Genomic DNA, 21,339 nt, shown 5'->3' on the forward strand with positions numbered 1-21,339 from the left:
GAGCATCTGTGTTGTCTGTCCAAAAGTGCCCAGCCCTGTCGTCGTCAAGCACGTAAGTGGCCAGAGTAATCAACAACAGTTACGCAAATAACGCAGAGTAACAAAGCGACAAATGTGAGTGTGGTAATAAGTTAATAATGTCCTAACAGAGATGTGCAAAATTGGTTACATGTCACAATGGAATGTCTGCTGGTTTTAGTGTGCATTGTTCAATAGCGCCTACCTAAAGGAAGGAGCTGGAAGACGTGGAGGGTCCATGAGAATTTTGCCTGCCCCCTGTCATAGTTCTTGCAAGTCCTCAAGAGTGGGTAGGGGTAGGGCTGCATGATTTATTGTTTGAGCATCGTCATCGCAATGTCCGTGTCCGCAACAGTCACATAGCAGGGTCCGAATCAACTGCAATATTGAAAGTGACCAGCGGAGGGACCTGTTTGGACATGCTCATAAGATTAGCACCCACGTTAAAGTAAATTATAATGCTTCAAACGACACACGGAACAGCCCAGAGTGTTGTATATTTATCTCCTTGTATGATAACTATGAAAGAGGACACGGGGAAACAATTTACACCAGCTGCATTTCCCATTTCGCTCTTCGGAATGAAAATACTGTCTAAGTACGTATTAAGGACTACAGTCCTGTTTTTGTGTTAAAGGTCCCGTATTTTGGCTAATTAGACCTCTATAGAATGACGCTCTAACATGGACTTAGTATAAAAGTGTCAATTTCATTTGAAAAAAAAAAACACACCTCGGTTTTGTCATGAGTGTCCAGAAAAGGGCCCTCTTACAGCTACCTCTGTTTGACCCAGTTTTGTTTCCGCTTTGTCCATATTTGGCTAAGACTGCCCCCTTTCCTCTGATTGGTTGCCTCTGTGTAGAAGATCCACTTGTGAGAGCGCACGTTTGCTATGTTTACAGCGCTGACTCGGGATCGGAAAGATAGACGGAGATCTTCGCTAGTGGCGTAGATAAGCTCGGGAAATTCGAATGACCTAATTTCAGGCCTCTCCGCAGAAACGCGTCTGGAACTCAGGACTGGATGGATGATTTTAATTCATATTTCACATGGGACCATAGAGACAATATTACATACCAAATACTAGAAAAAGTTGTTTTGGCAAAATATCTCTCCTTTAATTCCTCATTAAGAGAAAAAGAAAATACCATTCAAGCAACATGTTTTTCCTCATGTTTTTGAGATTGTAGGGTGAAACCTGCAGCTGGCAACTAGTGTGGACTGAATAGGTGACAACAAGGGGAAATGCAATGCCAGTATTTTGAGTGTAATAGCCAGTCAGTAACATACAGTATTGGGGGGGGGGGGAAAAAAAAAAAAAAAAAAAAAAACAAGTTCATTTTTGGACCAGTAAACTTAGTTAAAAAAGTTTTATTATGAAATATGAACTTAACTAGTTCGTTTTTGGAACAGTGTGATGGGCAGCTGTGGCGAAGGATGTTTCCTGAAGTTCACGATCATTTCTATGGTCTTGAGCGTGTTCTGTTCCAAGTTGTGTTGGCCGCACCAGATGGAAAGTCAAAATCCAAGCTCAATAAGCTCTGGAATCCTCAGCTATAAAATCACTAGCTGGACTAGACCAAAAATATTGCTTTATATATTTTTGTGGCCACAGGTGTCCCAGGTCCTTGCCTCTTATAAAATAAAACATACCTTTGTCAATGTAGCATGAAATGATTTTCATAATTTCTCCTTCCCACACCCGAAGTTTTTCCCCCATAAATAGTTTTTCAGGCTGCGACACAGTTTAGAAAAAAAAAATTCTTCGTAAAATGTTCCTCCGTGACACATCCTACCACAATGTTTTTGATCATTAGCATAACCCGTTCAGTAATTGAATAGACAGACTTTTACCAGTAAATTGTGTTCTTCAAACATCCACTAATCAGCAGGTGTGATACAATGCTGCCACGTTGAATATTGTATATTGTTCACACTGCAGGACAATTCAGATTTTCTTTGCCCAATGTGACATGTATGGGAGCTATGACTTATTCTGTTTTATGAACAACAGGTGGATACACAGGTTTATTGTACCTTTTGCCATCCAATATTTAATTATTTTGCTCATCACTATATACCGCTGGCATAGATAGACAAACAAAGATATACACTATATTGCCAAGTGTTCGCTCAATTGCCTTGATTCACATATGATTTAAAGTGATATCCCATTCCGGCACGGTGGACAAACTGGTTAGCACATCTGCCTCACAGTTCTGAGGACCGGGGTTCAAATCCCGGCCCTGCCTGTGTGGAGTTTGCATGTTCTCCTCGTGCCTCCATGGGTTTTCTCCGGGTACTCCGGTTTCCTCCCACATCCCAAAAACATGTGTGGGAGGTCGATTGAAGACTCTAAATTGCCCGTAGGTGTGAATGTGAATGTGAGTGCGAATGATTGTTTGTTTATATGTGCCCTGCGACTGGCTGTCGACCAGTTTAGGGTGTACCCCGCCTCTCGCCTGAAGATAGCTGGGATAGGCTCCAGCACGCCCACGACCCTAGTGTGGATAAGCGGTACAGAAAATGGATGCATGGATTCCATTCTAAATCCATAGGGTTTAATATGATGTTGGTCTACCCTTTGCAGGTATAACAGCTTCAACTCTTGTGAGAAGGCTTTCAACAAGGTTAAGGAGTGACTTCATGGGAATTTTTGCCCATTCTTACAGGAGTACATTTGTGAGGTCACACCCTGATGTTGGACAAGAAGGCCTGACTCGCTGTTCACTCAATATCAACTCAAAGGTGTTCTATCGGGTGGAGGGCAGGACTTTGTGCAGGCCAGTCAAGTTGATCCATACCAAATTCTTTGTGCACTGGTGCATAGATGTGTATGAACAGGAAGGGGTAATCCCCAAACTGTTTGACTTTCCAAAATCTCTTGGTATGCTGAACCATTTAGAGTTCCTTTCACTGGCGCTCAGGGGCTAATATTTTGGGCATTTCCATCTTTGTGGGAACAGTTTGGAGATGGCCCCTTCCTGTTCCAACATAACTGTGCATCAGTGCACATATCAAGGTTCATAAAGACATGGATGAGAGAGTTTGATGTGGATAAATTTAACTGGCCTGCACAATCCTGACCTCAACCTTATGGAACACTTTTGGATGTATTAGAGCGGAGACTGTGAGCCAGGCCTTACCATCCAAAATCAGTGTGTAACCTCACGAATGTGCTGCTGCAAAAATGGTCATAGATTCCCATAAACACACTCCTAAACCTTAAACTATTATAACTGCAGAGGTTGGACTAATGTCATATTAAACCGTATAGATTAAGAATTGGATATCACTTAAATTCCTATCTGAGTCAAGGCAGGTGAACAAATACTTTTGGCAATATAGTGTATTTCTGATTAATAAAAATAATTTAGATAATAATACAGTAACAACAATGGTAATAGTCCATCCATCCATTTACTGTACCGCTTATCCTCACTAGGGTCACGGGTGTGCTGGTGCCTATCTCAGCTGACTCTGGGCGAGAGGTGGGGTACACCCTGAACTGGTCATCAGCCAATCGGAGGGCACATATAGACAAACAATCATTTACACGCACATAAAAACCTATGGGCAATTTAGAGTCTACAATCAACCTACCATGTATGTCTTTGGAATGTGGGAGGATACCGGAATACCGGAGAAATCCCACGCAGGCACGGGGAGATTTGAACCCGGGTCCTCAGAACTGTGAGGCAGTTGTGCTAACCAGTCGTCCACCTTTCCACCAATGGTAATAATAATTGTAATAAAAGGAACGGTTTTCAGTTCAGTACAGTATACGTCGACTCTTAAGAAAATACATTTTGTTTATATTTGGGTTAAAAATTAAAGAATGATTGCATGAAGTCTGTTCACAGCATTATTATTAACAAAAATAGTAATTAATAATATCCATCCATCCATTTTCTACACCGCTTATCAATGCTGTATTATTATTAACAACAATAGTAAATAAGACCTTCCACTTTTTCCCCCTGATGAAGTCCTTTGTTGTGTTGGCAGTGTGCTATGGGTCATTGTCTTGTTGCATAATGAAGCTTCTCCCGATTAGTTGGACTGGCCAAGTCAATCACCGGACCTTAACCCAATAGAGCATGGATTTTACCTCCCGAAGAGGAGATTGAAGGGAGAAACTCCCAGAAACAAATAAGAACTGAAAGAGGCTGCAGTAAAGGCCTGCAACAGCATTTAAAATGAAGAATCGACAGTCTGGTGAAGTCAATGGGTTGCAGCCTTGATGCAGTTATTGCAAGTAAGGGTTATGCCACCAAATATTAAATGTTATTCACTTTAACTTAATCATGTCTGTTCCAATACTTTTGCTCACTTGAAAAGTGGATTGCTTCAAACAAAAAGTGCTCTGTCCTGAGTTGTTTAACACATCTAGATGTTAATACCATGAAATAAAAGCTGGAATTCTGAATTTTAGTCTCACATTCCTCTTTTGATCTGAAACCCAAATGTCTTTGGTATACAACAAAAACAAAGGAATTGACCTTGCCGTTCCAGTACTTTTGGAGGGGACTGTATACAAGACATTTATTTTCTTCAGTCGACATATACCGAACCAAACTGCTCTGTGTTCTTAGGTAATGTTTAAAAGTAAAAGTTTAACGTTCCCACTTGAGAGCAGTACATGTTCAGTCACAACACCTGAGCCTAGGACGCCTTTCAAGGCTAACCGAGCTGAGGAATGTACACCGTTAATTCCCTCTAATTGGAAAAATCTCATTCTTTTCATGTGACCACACACACACACGCACACAGAGGGCCAGTTATGTGCTCCATTAGTGGTTGCGTGAAGATTTATGTAAGCTTTAGTATGTTGATTTTAACTGACACTGCTGTCACTTCTGAACATCTGGTTTGATTTTCTATTGGAATTTGATAAGTGTTTTTCAATGTCAGATATTCTGCAATGCTTCACTAGGTACTGCTGTTTTGGTTAGCTACCAAGTTAAAAGGGGCTCAGCCGTTACGTCTTGAATGTCTGTGTAGCATCTATGAGCTGATGCTGTTAGACTTACGACCTGCTGTCCATTTGTGGGAGGTGTTTAATCACAGTCAGTTAGGCAGTTGGTTAGTTAGATAGTTGCGTGCTTGGTTGGTTAGTAGGTAGTTTTGTTTGTTGGTTGGTTGTCTGAAGTTCGGTAGGTGGTTGGTTGATGGTTAGCTGTTTAGCTAGTTTGATGGTTGGTGGGTGGGTGGTTTGTTGTTTGGTCAGGTTGAGGGTTGGATGGTTAGGTAGGGCGTGGTTTGGTTAGGTTGTTGGTAGGTTTGATGGTTAGATGTTTGGTTCATGGATAGGTGCTTGGTTGGATGGTCTTGTATAAATTAATGGTTGGTTAGGTTCATGGTTAGGTGGTTGGTTATGTATGTTGATAGTTGTATGGTTGGTTGTTTGGGGTTAGATGATTGGTCAGGTTCATGGTTGGTTGGTTGGGTTTATAGAATGGTTGGTTAAGTAGGTGGTTGGATGTTTTGTTAGGTTGATGGTTGAATGGGAGGTTAGGTTGGTGCTTGGATAGTTGATTGGGTAGTTAGGTTGTTGGGATGGTTGCTTGGTTGGGTTGATGGTTAAATGTTTGATTGGTTTTCACTTTTACCCAACTGTACAATTCATGTTCACTGATCGTTTTGGCTTGCAAAGTTGCTGCAGTAATGCTCTTAATTCTCTCTTCCTCTCTCTTTCTGTTTAGCCATCATGTACGTGATGGGCGCCTTGGGCCCGGCGGCGGGCTACCTGCTGGGCGGAGTCCTCATTGGCTTCTACGTGGATCCCAAGACAGCGGTTAACATCGACCAGAGCGATCCCCGCTTTATCGGAAACTGGTGACTATAAACGCACACATAAACATTAGGCTGGCATTTAATTAAGAAAAGGTGAAACATATATATTAAGAACATTGTTTTGATAATGTTATGCCTCCCGTACACTTTAAGCTCATTTAAACTAAAGGCACTAAAATTTTCCTTAGCGCCTAGTTCATGGTACTACATTGAAGGCGCGCAACTCAAAATGGGACTTAAGCATATCGGCTGTAAAAACCCCTAAAAAAATCGATCACTAAAAAATCTGCGATTATAGAGGGGGAAAACAGTAAATTTCCATAGAGTAGTGCCTTGAGACAACAGTTTAATCTGTTCCATGACCACGTTCGTAACTCAAAACACTCTTATTTCAAGTCACTTTTCCCTATTGAAGTGTATGAAAATGCCATTAATCTGTTCTTGACCCCAAAATAAACAAGAAAAGATTGTAATGTGTTTTATATGAAAAAAGAGCATGCTATAATATTGTACTGTATCAAAACATATCGTAATGACATAATTATATAAAATTAAAAGAATTAACCAATTTTTGTTACACCTTTTGCTTCAATTCAATGGACATTGGGCTGCTCCTCCTAGTGTGCGCATCTTGGCCACCCGGGGGCAGAATAATACAGACATACTCGTATCTCAAGGTTTTGCTCACAGGTCAAAGCAAAAATGTGTCCGAACAATGGCTTGTATCGTCAAAAAAACTCTCAAGTCGTGTCACTCAAGGCACCAGTGTATTAAAAAGCGCTGGCACTGGTGTGCAGGTGGAGCGGCTTCCTGCTGTGCGCGGTGGCCATGCTGCTGGTCATCTTCCCCATGTTTACGTTCCCGAAGAAGCTGCCACCGCGACACAAGAAGAAGAAGAGGAGGAAAAAACTGAGCTTGGATGAGATGTCCAGCGATGATGACGTCCTAAAGGAAAAGAGCAACAACCACAATAAAGCCGTCACCTCCTCCATGGGGTTCGGAAAGGACATTAAAGGTACATACAAGCCCACATTTAAAATACAAATAGTGTGCGGATGGGGGAGGTATTTATGTGTACTTTTGGAATCATATTAAAGAATGGTAGCGGTATACTATAATTAAAATTAAATCACATGGAAACATACAGTTATTGACTTGCTAACTTAACCAGCCTGTGGAACCTCACTCCATTCACTCGACAGCTCTTTGTGTTGTATATAATGTATTTGTAGATTAGTAAATCTGCTTTTTTTTTTTGCTGCAGACCTTCCCAAAGCAGCCGTGAGGATCCTGAGCAATGTGACCTTCCTATTCGTCAGTTTGTCCTACACAGCCGAGAGCGCCATCGTCACCGCCTTCATCACCTTCATCCCAAAGTTCATCGAGTCGCAGTTTGGCATCCCCGCATCCAGTGCCAGCATCTATACAGGTCACCACTGGTTCTTATTCAAACTGTCACGTGATTCTTCTTCCAAATCAGTGCAAAATTACATATTTTTGAGGGGAAAATTTGTTTCGTTTTTAGTCATATCTCGTATTTCCTCCTCCTTAAACTGTAATCTTATCATGGTGGATGGGTTTATGTGTCCCAGTGATTCTATGAGCTGAGTTGCCAAGGGCTTTAAACCCCTGGTAGTGTCACCCAAGGTAAACAGGTCCTAGGTGAGGGAGCAGACGAGGCACGTCTCTAAAACCCCCTGTGAAGAACAACACTATTGGAAGACATTTTATAGAATACTATAATTTAATAATTTGGTAATTTTTCATGTTTTTATCACGTTTGTCAGTTTCAAGTTACTTTAGTGATCATTGTGGGGTTTTCTTTCATTAACAAATTGTCCAAGTGTGTATTTTTCCACTATGTTATGTGTGTCCAGGCGTGATCATCGTGCCGAGCGCAGGCGTGGGCATCGTGCTGGGCGGCTACATCATCAAGAAGCTGAAACTGGGCGCCCGCGAGTCGGCCAAGCTGGCCATGATCTGCAGCGGCGTGTCGCTGCTCTGCTTCTCCACGCTCTTCATTGTGGGCTGCGAGAGCATCAACCTGGGCGGCATCAACATACCCTACACCACTGGGTAGGTCGAGGAGCACTGTGCCATGCTTTTTGTTTTTTCCCCAGCATGCCACAGAGTCAGCGGCAGTCCATCTGTGACTCGTGTCGGACATGTTGACCTCACGGCAGGGTAGCGGATAGTTAGCCAGTACTCGCACAGTGGCCATGGAATGAGTCCCAGAGCAGTCAGCAATATACCGTATGATCTTTGGCAGGACGCCCTCCTCGACCGCCCTCTCTTTCTTTTTCTTATTCTTAACTGAGCCTACCTCCTGTCAGAATGCTCGCCCAATTCATTTGGTTAGGACAGTCAATCTGACTATGTTCACACTGCAGGTCAATTCCAATTTTTTTGCCCAATGTGACATGTATCTGATTTTCTTTTTTATTTATTTATTTTTATTTATTTTTTGGTCGTTGTGAACAATACAATTCCCTTTTTTTTTTTTCATATCCGACCCAGTCCTGTTTCGTATGAGGATAGAAATCAGGTGTATCTGATGCGAGTGACATATGGACGCTCATGTCGCGCTCATCTTAAGGTCATCAAAAGGTGACAAACGTCACAATTATTTGACCAAAGTCAGATCAGATTTAACAAAAAATCTGAATTGGACATCAAACCCTGCAGTGTGAACATGGTCTCAGACGCCATCGTGAAGCTGTTGGGCGGGTGCTTGGTTGGGAAATTGGTTAGATGGTTGGTCATTTAGTTGGGTAGCTTGCTAGTTAGTTGGTTGGTTAGTTGAGTAATTGGTGGGTTAGAGGGTTTGTTGGTTAATTGGGTAGTTTGTTACGTTGATAATTAATTCATTAATTAATCAACTAAGGACCCCATTAATTAATTAAGTAATTAATTAATGGGGTCCTTAGTTGATTCGTTAGCTAATTAGTAAATTGGCAGTTTGGTTGGTCAGGTAGTTAATTAGGTGGTTGGTTTGATAATTGGGTAATTGGTTGGGTCGATGGATGCTCAGTTAATTGGCTGATTTGTTCATTTGTTTGTTTAATTATTTTGCTTTTTAGTTGGGTGCTTGGTTTGTTGATTATGTGGTTGGTTTTGGTGGTTAGGTGGTTACTTGATAAGGTGGTTGCTTGTTAGTTGGGTAGTTGATTAACTGTGTAGTTGGTTTAGTTAGCTAGCTTATTGATTGTTTAGGTGGTTAGTTATGGGTTAGGTGGTTGGTCAGTTAGTTGGGTGGTTATGTGATTACTTAAATGGTTAGTTGGGTAGTATGTTAATCGGTTAGTTGGTTAATTGAGTAGTTTAGTTGGGTGGTCGATTGGTTAGGTAGTTAGTTGGTTAATCAGTCAGTCATTTACTAGGTCAGGTACTAGAAAACTCCACCTTTCTGTTTGTGCCCCAAACATTTTTTGTTCATTTGTTTTCTTCCCTGAAAAGTGTTTTATAATGTAAACGTTGTTGTTGTTTCAGGCCAACGCTAACAATGACGCAGAGGAACTTGACGGGCAGCTGCAACGTCAACTGCGGCTGCAGAATCCACGAGTACGCTCCCGTCTGCGGCTCTGACGGCATCACCTATTTTAACCCCTGCTTGGCCGGGTGCAGCAGCGTCGCCAACGACAGCAGCGGCGTAAGACATCACTCATATTAATATTCTACGACTACTACAGTCGTCCCTCACCATATCGCACTCCACTTTGCGCAGTCTCACTGTATTGCAGATTTTTAAATCATACACATCTCATTTTATATAGTGGATTTTTTTTTTTGTGTTATATCGTGGGACTTTGCAGCGATACATTTTTCCCCACAGACTAATGTAACTGCAAACTCACCTAGCAATAATCTCATCATTGAAGAGAGCGCACGTGATCGGTCAATATTTATGGCGCTGTCTCTCTCTGACTGCGTCGCAGAGGGGGGAGGGGCAACAGCGCACGCAGTGCTCACAGTTGAGGGAGGAAGACGAGAGAAACCGAGTAAGGGGCCACAAAGAGGGACAATATGAGCATGCTGATAAAGATGGACACGTTAAAAAAAAATAAAAAATAATTGACAATACAAAGGCAGTGTATAGTCCCCAAGAAAAAATTCCTATTGAGCTGGCTCAACAAACTTGGCACCCATATGTGCCATGGGCAAAATAAAGACCACCATTTGAACCTGATATGAATAAATGTGCCAGTGTATCTAATGCAACTATTGCTGCTGATGCTGGAGACTGACTGGGCATTGTAGCAGAGTCAGTTGCTTCTGAGAGAATTTTCTCCAAAACAGACGCCGTTTGATCATTTCTGACAGAACCAGATTAGCTTCTCAAAACTGAAGCACTTGCTGTTTCGTAATTCCAATCTCAACTATAGACAAGTTACAGTATCGGAATGCTGATTTTGTTTATTTGTGTTTTACATACTTTAAGTGATTCTGTATTGTTTCCCTTTAAAATTGTTTAGTTCAAAAAAGGAAAAGCTTCAAATAGATAAAAGTTCAATTGTAAATAGTCTAAATTGTTTTTGTATTTTATTAGAGCGCCATTTAGAGTGAATAAATTAAAGCATATTTTTATAATAAAAAAATCTTGTTTTTTACTTTAGCATGCATAATTTTACATTATTGTCTCTCTAAAAAAAAATCTCTCTTTTTAGTGAGCCGAGTCACTAAAAAGAGCGGGAATTCCCATCATTACTACACTCTCATTCGCTACTCCCACATCACTCACCAGGCCAGGCCCGCCTTTGTAAAGCGAAGCTCATTTAAAGTCACAGATTCTTCAGTGTAGAACGTGAGGATGGCGACCTCAGGTGGCCGAAGATAATACCTGCACCTCACGTGCATATTTTGTATTGGTATTATATGAAATCCATTTTTTTAGTGATTAGTATCAGTCAGTTTATCAGTCGCTGTGTCCCTACTCCCTAATCACTACATCTTGAGTTTTAATATACTTTTTAGTGAACATCTATAAAATATAAATCTGACCAAATCATAGCAGTCCCGGTCTTGTTGTAGATGTTGTCCATATTTATTTGTCGCTTGATCCATGTGATCTTCCAGATCCGCAACTACTCGGAGTGCACGTGCGTGCAGAGCCGTCAGGTAATCACGCCGTCGTCGGGAGGGCCGGGCAGCAACCAGCTGCAGCTGGTCATTGTGAAGACGTACCTTAACGAGAACGGATACGCCGTGTCGGGGAAGTGCGACCGCACCTGCAGCACGCTCATCCCCTTCCTCGTCTTCCTCTTCATCGTCACGCTCATCACAGCCTGCGCTCAGCCCTCCGCCATCATCGTCACGCTCAGGTAACTTTTTTAGCAAATGAATATGACGTTTTAATTGGGAAAAAAAAAAACAACAACAACTTGTTTTAATAAAAAATATTAATGACTTAAAAAATTTGACTTCCCTCCCAAAAAAAGATTTATTTTCATCAAAATATACAAGAAAAATGATTTGTATCACTGTTTTTATTGAAAAATACAACTCCACTTTTGTACGATTATGGCTAGTCAATTTTTTTTTTAAATACTACTTTTTATAACAAAAATGACAAACTGTATCAAAAAATACAACTTAATAAAAAAATCCTATAATTTAATCAAAAATACTAATGACTTTTACAAATTTCTTTTTTTCACAAATAATAACAGTTTTTCTTTTATAAAAAAAAAACAGTTATCCCCCAAAATTTTAAATAATTTTTTTTTAAAAGAATTTGTATATGACTGTTTTTGTCAAACAAATAGCTTCACCCTTGTAAGATTACGGCTGCTACATTTTTCTCCAAAAATATGAGTTTATTGATATTTTTTAATTACCACCAAAAATACTTTAAAAATGACTTTCATCACCCAAAATATGTTTTGTTATGTTATGTTATGCTTGAGTGTTTTCTCAAGTTAGAATTGGTCTGAAATATCCAAGTTTGGGCAGTCACAATTTAAGAGATGCATGATAAAACTGTTGTTTTTTAGAGCCTGTAAAATAAACACAGTCGCGCCGCTGTTTCCCCCCCCCCCCAAAAATAATTATTTTTGATTGGCTCGCAAAGGCTACGTGTGTGGTCATGTGACTGCCTTGTGTCGTCTGATTGGTTAATTGGAGTCAAATGACATTAGTGATCCCGTTTGATTGGCGCTAAAGGGCGAAAGTCAAAGACGGCGTCTAAAAATAGACGCGCACACGTAAGAATGAATTTTAAAAAGTAGCGAACGGCATGTCGATCATCGTAAAGGAGCAAAAGTATCGATCTTTCTTCATATAAATACTCAAGTAAAAGTAAAAAGTGTGGTGCAAGTACAGTTTATGGAAAATGTTACTTGAGTAAATGTAATGGAGTAAATGTCGCGCGTTACTACCCACCTCTGGTCTTTCAGCATGGCAAGGATCCCAGTACGTTAAGTTTGGTTACCCTCGTGCGCTAACCGCTGTGTTTGTGCAGGTCAGTGGCCGAGCAGGAGCGACCGTTTGCATTGGGAATGCAGTTTGTTCTGCTCAGGACGCTTGGTGAGTACAAACACGACTCGGAAGGGTTCTTAATATTTAGCTGGCTTAATTTAGCTACGTGAGAATCAGATTAGAAACTGCTCTCACTAGGATGGAGGATATGCGTACGGGCACAATCATACGATTTTTAAAGTGGACATACGGCGGTGCCTTGAGATACAAGTTTAATTCTGCCCGTGGTCATGCTCACAACTCAACACAATCATGTCTCAAATGATCCTTCCCAATTGAAGTGACTGAAAATGCCATTAATCCGTTCCAGCCTCCCAAACAAAAACAACAAAAAATGTTGTAATGTGCTTTCTAATGAGAAAAATACCACTCTATAGTATTGTATTTTATAAAGACATATTGTTAATAATGTAATGAAATAGAATGTAAATAATTAAGCAGCTTCTGCATCATGATTTAATGTTTCAATTCAATTCATTGTGCTCCTCCTGTTGTGTCGACCTTGGCAAACGGGGTCAGTATAATACAGGGTCATACAGACCCCAAGAGAGAAAGAGTCACCACTAATCTCACGGATTCAGTCAGCTGAAATATTTTTTTTTTTGCAGTGTAATTAATTTTTTTTATTATTTCAATTCCTTTCTTAAGTAATGTCGCACATTTAATTTGATAGCATTTTTTTTTAAATGAATGCATCAACAGGACCCTTGGAGCTATCCTTTAAAAAAGTGGCTTAACACTTTTTTTTTTAACACAAATAATAAACTGATAACAAAACATGATGAAATATAAATAAATAATAACAAATATGTTTGTTGCATTATATGCGTACAGCATGTGGAAAACATGCCGTACCATGATGACCTAATGACAAATGTGCACAATTTAGACAATAATGCTTCATCATAATGTTCCATTTAAAAAAAAAAAAAAAAAAGTCAAAAATTATTAAGATAAAACTGTTTAAAAGTCAATGTTCTTTTAGGTGTACAAAAGTTTAACACTACATCATGAGTCTAACCTGGTGTAATCTCTTCAAAATCTCCGAATAACTAATAGATAGCACCACAAGGTGGCACTGAATGTGATTGGGGGGGGGGGGGGGGTGGAACCATCTCACCCGCGACCCTAATGAGGGTAAGCGCCATAAAAAATGGACGGATGGATGCCATTATGGTGAACCTAATTCATTGTCAGAGCTTCCCGTATTTGACACGGTTGCATCCTCCCTCGCCCTCTCGCTCTTTTTCTGTCTCCCAGCGTACATACCGACGCCCATCTACTTCGGCGCCGTGATCGACACCACGTGCATGCTGTGGCAGCAGGACTGCGGCGTGCACGGCTCGTGCTGGGAGTACGACGTCACCTCCTTGCGCTTTGTGTACTTCGGCCTGGCCGCCAGCCTCAAGTTCCTGGGCTTCCTGTTCATCTTCCTCACCTGGTACTCCATCAAGTATAAGGAGGAGCGGGTGGAGCGCTGGCTCAAGCGCCACCTCTCGCCTGCCGATACGGTGGGCAGCCTCGTGTGCCACCCTGGGGGCCACAAGGGCCACGCCCGCACCCGGTCCTGCCCCGTCAACATCCCCCGCAGCGAGCACGCGGCGCCACCCCCCACCTGCGTGCCGCCCCGCGCCGGTGCCCTCAACCGCGGTGTCAGCACCCAGAGTTGCCCCGGGAACGAGTTTAAAGCAATAACGCCGCCACCACCGTCTGCCCCAACCGCACCGGCGCGCTCCCTGGAGCAGGTGGCGGTGCGTGTTTAACTGTCGGCCAATCAAATGCGGACTTTAGAATGACGGCGTGGACGCTGAGTTGGCAATATGCTGAGCCAACACGAACATCATGGTCAGCTGACATTTTATGTTAGCACGGTGCCAAAAAAAAAAAAAAAAAAAAAAAAAAAACACCCACCAAACCACTCCCACCTGAACTCAGCCCTCAGTCACCTTGACGACACAAATATGCACACGTGGACATGTGACACACCAGGACACCCATGACATGGTGCTACACAACAGTACCACATTTTTAGCACCTCACTGCTGTGTAAGGGTACCTAAAGGGTAAAGCAGTTTGCTTCACTCGGTACCAAAGTGACCGTAACACTTTATGGCACCCACTTTAGTTCACTGGATCCAATTTGTTTGAATTTCCGTGGGCAAATGTTGCAAGGGGTTCCAAAGGATCTGTACCATTATTATTTTTTTGGCACACTTCTTCAGTGGAATTACATTTGTTGCATTTCACGTATTAAAAGTACAAAACGAAGGGTACAAGGAGCGTAGATGTTCCAGTTTTTGGCACCCTCCCTCGGTGTTGTGGTACCTAAAAACAAGAAGCTACACAGTTTGGTTCACTTTGGTATCCCTCAAACATTAAAAAAAAAAAAATGTCATTCCAAACTAACCATATCACTATTTGGAGTTAGAACACGCACTCGCCAGATGCCAACTTAGTAAGTCGCTAGCGTCGCTTATAAATTGCGCCAAATATGGAAGGAGCGTGTGCAAACTATGTAAGGAGTGTGTGTGTGTGTGACTTACTAAGTTGCGTGTAAGAGATACACAACGATTGTGTGTAACTGACTCATTTCCATGTCGAGGTGCATACGTTGTGTGTGTGTGTGTGTGTGTGTGTGAGACCCATGAAAGGAACATGTGCGACTTACTGAATTTTGCACATGAGATACAGTGCCGTGAAAAAGTTTTGGCCACCTTCTCAAATTCTTAGTTATTTTGCATAGTTTTGCCACTTTTTGCCTTGGAACTCTGGAACTCATGGATGCTGTTTTTGTGGAGTCATGAACACTGACCTTAAAAGAGGCAAGTGAGGCCGGCAGATCTTTAGATGTTGTCCTGGGTTACTTTGTGACCTCCTAGATGAGTGGTCACTGTGTTCTTGAGGTAATTTTTGTAGGCCGGCCACTCCTCGGACGGTTTACCACTGTTCCATGTTCTCTCCACTTGAGAATAATGACTCTCACTGTTGTTCGCTGGAATCCTAAAGTTTTAGGAATGGCTTTGTAACCCTTTCCAGACTGATAGATGTCAGTTACTTTGTTTCTCATCTGTTGTTGAATTTCTTTGGATCGTGGCATTTTGTTGCAGCTTTCTGAAATCTTTGGCCGACTTCATTTTGTCAAACAGGTTCTACTTAAGTGATTTCTCTGATTAGCCAGAATGAATTCTCTATTTAACATGGGAGTCCCATTACGTTTTCACACAGGGTGAGTTAGCTTTGAATATATATATTTTTTTCTTAATACATAAAATCACCATTTAAAAACAGCATTTCATGTTTACTTGCGTAATCTTTGCCGGATATTTGCATTTATTTGACGGTCTTGAATTTTAAAGTGGGGAAACTATGGAAAAATAGAAGAATTAGAGAAGGGGGCCAATCATTTTTAAAGGCACTGTATTATAATAAGGGTGTGCAATTTACAAAGTTTGCGTGTGCGAGATATGTAAGGCACGTGTTCTAGCTGGCACACACAACAAAAATAAAATACGTCCATGTCGTCTTTTGAGTCCCATAGAAATATATTTTTTTTATCACTTCCTAATCGTAGATCAACTTTCTCCCACACACGCAAACACACACTCGTCTGTCTCCATGACAACAAGGTCACATGACGTTCGGGCGCAATGCATTGTGGGGGAAGCTCAAGCTATTAGCGTCCTCGAACGTTTTTTTTTTCTTTTTTTTTTTTAAAGGAACACTGATAAACACTGATTTTCAGCCTGTCGTTCACATCAATGCATTAACTCTTGCGTAAGCAATGTGAGCAGATGACCAGCAAACAGGAAACTGCTGGTGTCACGTGATCACAGCTTCTCTGTTGATTGGTTGTCGTTTTAAGTGTCGCCTGCTGGTGACCTCTGGAACTGCAAGTGACAACCAAAAGGATTTCGGCCACAATAAGCCTCCTTGAGTCATGTGACAGCCAGGTCGGATTAAAAAATAATAATTATAATCACAGTATTTTTGTTTGTTTTCCGAGGTTACCTCACCGGCACACCGCGTTGACGTCTGTGCGTCAAAAATGTGAACAAAAGAAATAATAATAATAATAGTAATAATAAAAACTCTTCTCATGCTTTGGGTCAGTTCTTCGTGTTACCGCAGGAGGGCACCCTGGTGCCGGACAAATACGTTGAGGGCTCAACCAATCATCACTCATAAATAAATACAAATAAAATGTTCACTTAAATGCGTATGTCATGTGCACCTTTTTGTGTGTACATTTTTGTTTTGTATTCTTTTGTGTGTAGGTTTTTTTGTGTGCGTGTGCTTGTATTTGTTTTGTGTCTGAGTGTGTGTGCGTGCCTTTGAGCATTTTGTTTTTGTGCATATATTTTTTTAAACCTCGTTTCCCTCATACAAAATCAACTGGGTTATACTCCAGCTAACCTGCCACCATAAAGAGGACAAGCACGTTCACAGTTGACTCACTTTTATTTTGAAAGGCGGCACTTTACATGGACTTTTCCTGCTTCCTGTTTGTCTTTTGAGATCACGGTAACAGTCCATTCTGCAAGAACATCGTCGTCATCATCATCATCATACTGGCCACGAGTACGTCTTCACGACTCCATGCGGGCAACAAAGCACATCTTCACTTACAGGAAATGAGCATTTTTATTCTGCGTATGTGTGTGTGTAAGCGTAAGGCAAAGTTTTCCCTTCCATTGCAGGCGCACAGAACTTCCTGTTTGGGCGTCCTGACACCAGTAAACAAGCAAAACAAAAAAACAACGCCATTGAGTCTTTTTTTCCCCAGCATGCATCCATGCTACCTGTGCCATTTGGCTCCCTTAAAAGAGTCCTGGTTTGCCATCCAGGTCCTCATCTGTGTCTGCGGGACCAGAAAAAAGGAGACGAGAAACTCGTGTGGTGAGTTTGTTGTATGTAGTTGATGAAAAGCGCACACGGGGGGGCGCTCACCTGCCACCGACTCGGGCGGCGAGTAGAACTGGCCGTCGGACATCGGACCAGGATGAAGAAGAGGAGCTCGCTCCATGCTGGCGTCCAATAGGGACTGGTACCCTGACCACGTTGATGTGGACACGTGAAAGTGAGAGAAGTACAAGAAGGAGAGAGAAGAGGAGGAAGATTGGCTGCTCACGGTTTTCGTCCTCTGCCTCTTGAGGAAGAACCTTCAAGTCCAGCAGCCAGGTTTCGATCCAGGCCAGCACGAAGGAGATTATGGGCAGCAGGTATCCAAAAGCACCCTGAGACAGCAGCTACACGGACACACGGATGGATGGATGGATAGACAGACAGACAGAAAGAAATGTTACATGCATAAACAGCAAGATATTTTTCTAATTTCCTAATCCTTTTCTTGAGATCTTACCTTTGACAAAATCACTTTGACAATGAGGAAGGCGCAGCTGACCGCAGTGGTGATCTGAACAACACAAAAACACAACACGAGAACATGGCCAGTGAATACAAAGTCATCCAGTTGTCCTGTGTGAGCGTCTGTCTAAGTGTGTGCATGCATGCGTTGATGTGCACAGTTTTGTGTTTTTCGGGGAGCGAGAGTGTGTGTCTTGTGTGTGCATGTGCTTGTGTGTGAACCTAAGCGTGCATGAGTTCATCTGCACATTTTTGCTTCAGTGCGTGTTTTTGTGTGTGAGTGCATTTTAGTATGTTTGTCTGAGTAGGTTTGTGTGTCTGTACATATGCGCATTTTATGTGAGTGTGTGCGTGTCAGGGTTATAATAGTTTAGAATTGTCCATTATAGTAAGTTTAAATTTTTTTGACTTTTCAAATTCACTTAGTTTGAATGTGTTTTTAGAACAGGTTTGTAAGTTTTTATTTTTTTCCAAAAATGGTTTGTTTTATTCGTTTCAGTATTAGGTTTTTTTTTTTTTTTTTTTTTTTTTTTAACTTGGGGTGTTTGTCAAGTGTGAGATAAAAAAAATAATAAAATAAAAAAAAAAGGCTCTCAATAAGTATTGTGTAATAAAAACCCAACAAAAATAAAATACCATTTAAAAACATTTATTAATATAGTAACAGATGAACAACCCTCCACAAATCAAATACAGGTACTGTATAAGAGTCCACAAAATTTGAAGTGCAGTGCATAATCCTACTTCTAAGCTTAGGTCACAACGTACAGTAAAACCATTCATGAGACACATGCCTATAGGATTTTTAAAAATATGTTTATGTTTAACTTACAAAAAAATAAATAAGTCACCTGCTGGGCCAGCAAGACAAACTCCTTTACTGCTTTCGCATCCGCCTGTGGTGGAGGGAAACCGGTGCATTTTGAGGCTCTCGGCCGTTTCTCCGATTTCGCCCGTAAGGCGAATAACCGACGTGCAGGTCCCGTGAAGGCGCTAGCTATGTCGGTAGCCGTCTTAGGCGTTTGCGTTAGCAACAAAAACAGCTTGGATGTAAAAGTTAGGTTGGCAGCAAAGTTTGCGCGCCGTCTGGCAAGCAGTCAATACGACGACGATGCCCAATGACGTCACTTCAAGGCAACACACAGTAAGTGAACTACAATTTCCAAAGGAATGTTCGACCTCCCTTCCGTACCCGTTCTGTATTTATCCGAAATATCCATCCATCCATTTTCTGAGCCGCTTCTCCTCACTAGGGTCACGGCGTGTTCGTGCGTGATTTTGCGTTTCGTGTAAGTTTGTGTGTGTACCTGGGTGTGTGCATGCATTTGTTTGTAAATTTTCTTGTGCATGTTTTTGTGAGTGTTTGTATGAAAGTCTGTGTCCGCCTGTTTTTGTGTACTGCATGTTTCCGTTTGTGCCGGTGTTTTATCGTGTGCGAGTGTGTAGTTTTTTGTGTGGATGCTTTTTTGTGAGCGTGTGCATATGCGCGTTTGTGTATGTTGTTTTTAGTGGGTGCGCATGATCGGGTTTTTGGTGAGTACTCACAGCCACCGCCCACCAGTGCCTCAGCCTGCAGACGGCGTAGGCCAAGATGAGGACGGCGAATCGGAACACGGCCAGAAGCTGAGAGGACGGTCCAAGGAAGGACGTGGCGGAGACAACAGGAAGACAAAGTCGAGGATTTTTCGAAAGTTGACTCAAAATAATCAACAAGCGTGTTTCCTTACAAAGATGTCAAAGAAGGAGCCGTGATAGTTATAGTGGACCACTTCCTGGTTCAGCTGCTTGGGAAGGCCGCCGTTTACCTGACACACACAAAGTACACACATTCAATGGGTACGTCCATTCTAACAGGACGCACGATGAAGTCTCAAGGAGCCAGGATCGAATTTGAACATGAAGTCGGCCATTTTGGTTTGAAGCAGCCATTTCGCATTCAGTTGCACCCACTGACAAGTTAAAACAAAAACAAAACCAACAAAAAAAAAAATTAAATAAAATCAGCCGCCGACACCAGTTTCCTCAATCGACGCAAAATTGGGTGGGCTTGTTGATCATAATAGGACACGCAAAACAGTCTCAAGGACTCAGGGCCGAAACTTAACAGGAAGTGGGGCGGTTTGGTTTGAAATGGTTATTTCCCACTCAGTTGCGCCCCCTTGAAAAGTAGAAAAAAATATATATATATATATGCAAAAATTGCCACCTACCACTGGTTTCACCAATCAAAACGAAATTGGACAGACATGTCTAATTGTCTATCATAAGAAACCACACCAAAAAAAAGTCTCAAGGACCCATGCCCCAAATTTTCTGGATTTCCTGCGACAAAGATAATCGATCTTACGTTGAGCTCGATGATCCACAGCAAGGTGACGAACAAGAGATCGAACGTAACGAAGAGGCAGAAGGTCCTCCTCACGTCCGAGATGCACTTCTTCTTCTCCTCGTACGAGTCCATGCGGGCCTGGAGGGGCGTGGAGCTCCTCGCCTCGAGACCTCCCATCAGACGAGAGCCAGCGCTGCTGCTGCATTGGCTGTGCATGGCGGCAGTGGTGGGGACTCGAGCGCAGTCAACGCACACGCCACGTTTGCTGCCTGTCACATGACTGCATCTGCACTCACAAGGCAATTAGGATGGTTAGCACATGCACGCTACAAGCTACGCTAACTCAGCCGAGCCGCCCCTTTCGCACGGAGTCCGCAAAATCGGAGGGTCAAAGATGATATTCGGCCTACGGTTCTGATAATACCGGAAGCCAGGAAATTCTCAGGTTGACTTCAACCATTCAACAGTCGTCCGTCGCCATATTGTAATTGACTTTCCGCGGTCTCCCTGTATCGTACATGCCTCAGTTCATATTCCTGACTTTTCTCAATATCGCTGGGATTTTGAGGTGATCGTTTTCCTAAACGAACTGAAGTTACTACAGACTCGCGTAGCAAAAAGCGCAAGCCAGGCGGAAAGGGTCCGTAAAAGACAAATGTGCAGCATGCCAATCAAACACTTGAGGCGCTTGTGAGTCATTTTGAGCCCTGCTATGACATGCTGTGATGGATCTCTATGGTGACATCATCATCATCATCTTTCAGCATTCATCATTTGGAACACAACAGCCAGCTAGGAGACGTTCAGGATGCGGCTCATGTTTGCAAGCACCGTGAATGAAGAATGTGGGGGGGGGGGGGGGGGGGGGGTCACAGAAAAAAAAATATATAATAATCAAAATCTGTAAAATCACAGAAGATGATCAAGACAAAGGAGAAATTTTTAGCCATACTTGACAGGAGCTAACAATAATGCTTTTTTTCCTATCTTCTTCATCATCATCATCATCATCCTCATCCTTATGTGACGCGAGCATAAAGCTCATTTGGGCCGAAACGAAACGGAAACAAGGCAACACATCAAACGCGTCGTCATCGTCGCTCTGACATCGAAGCTCAAACAAAAAAACATTTATCCGCGACTTACCTTCCAAACGCGCTTCGATGTGTCTCGTTTATTGCGCTTTTTGTGTGTTTGTCCAAATAGACTCCTCAGCAGGTTGGAGCAGACCACGCAGGGTTCATTTCGTTTTAACTTGTCGTTCATTTCCTGTCTGGACTGCTGGAGGCGGAAGTATGCGGCGCGGTGCATTGTGGGATATGTGGTTGAAAACGGTGACTTGTTGAGAGCCGCTCCAA

General features: G+C 42.2%; 2 protein-coding genes across 5 annotated transcripts in view; one reads left to right on the forward strand and one right to left on the reverse strand.

Annotated features, from left to right (window-relative positions):
* Positions 1-16,388, forward strand: part of LOC133489165 (solute carrier organic anion transporter family member 5A1-like) — a 34,100-nt gene extending 17,712 nt beyond the window's left edge. For all 4 annotated transcript variants that reach the window (XM_061797990.1, XM_061797995.1, XM_061797991.1 and 1 more), the window contains 8 exons: positions 5,724-5,856; positions 6,612-6,829; positions 7,079-7,243; positions 7,692-7,890; positions 9,304-9,463; positions 10,888-11,132; positions 12,272-12,336; positions 13,549-16,388. In XM_061797990.1, coding sequence (XP_061653974.1) covers positions 5,724-5,856; positions 6,612-6,829; positions 7,079-7,243; positions 7,692-7,890; positions 9,304-9,463; positions 10,888-11,132; positions 12,272-12,336; positions 13,549-14,051 — 1,688 coding nt within the window. In that variant the 3' untranslated portion in view covers positions 14,052-16,388. The remainder of the gene's footprint in view (positions 1-5,723; positions 5,857-6,611; positions 6,830-7,078; positions 7,244-7,691; positions 7,891-9,303; positions 9,464-10,887; positions 11,133-12,271; positions 12,337-13,548) is intronic.
* Positions 16,389-16,727: 339 nt separating this feature from the next.
* stard3nl (STARD3 N-terminal like) lies at positions 16,728-21,266 on the reverse strand. Its single transcript, XM_061797996.1, has 8 exons — positions 21,128-21,266; positions 20,000-20,267; positions 19,380-19,457; positions 19,198-19,275; positions 17,648-17,701; positions 17,417-17,534; positions 17,236-17,337; positions 16,728-17,146 (listed from the first exon to the last, which is right to left on the reverse strand). Exons 2-8 carry the CDS (start codon positions 20,195-20,197, stop codon positions 17,106-17,108), a joined length of 669 nt encoding a protein of 222 aa, XP_061653980.1. The 5' UTR covers positions 20,198-20,267; positions 21,128-21,266; the 3' UTR covers positions 16,728-17,105.
* Positions 21,267-21,339: the final 73 nt, after the last annotated feature.

This window comes from Phyllopteryx taeniolatus, chromosome 14 (assembly GCF_024500385.1).
Source record: "Phyllopteryx taeniolatus isolate TA_2022b chromosome 14, UOR_Ptae_1.2, whole genome shotgun sequence".
NCBI lineage: Eukaryota > Metazoa > Chordata > Actinopteri > Syngnathiformes > Syngnathidae > Phyllopteryx > Phyllopteryx taeniolatus.

Excerpts from the sequence above, each read along its gene's own strand:
- stard3nl (XM_061797996.1), bottom strand. The coding sequence starts at position 20,197 with ATGCACAGCCAATGCAGCAGCAGCGCTGGCTCTCGTCTGATGGGAGGT. Across the intron at positions 19,458-19,999 it reads TGTGGATCATCGAGCTCAAC|GTAAACGGCGGCCTTCCCAA; the intron begins GTAAGATCGATT and ends TGTGTGTGTCAG. Across the intron at positions 17,147-17,235 it reads GCCGCCCGAGTCGGTGGCAG|ACACAGATGAGGACCTGGAT; the intron begins GTGAGCGCCCCC and ends CTGGTCCCGCAG.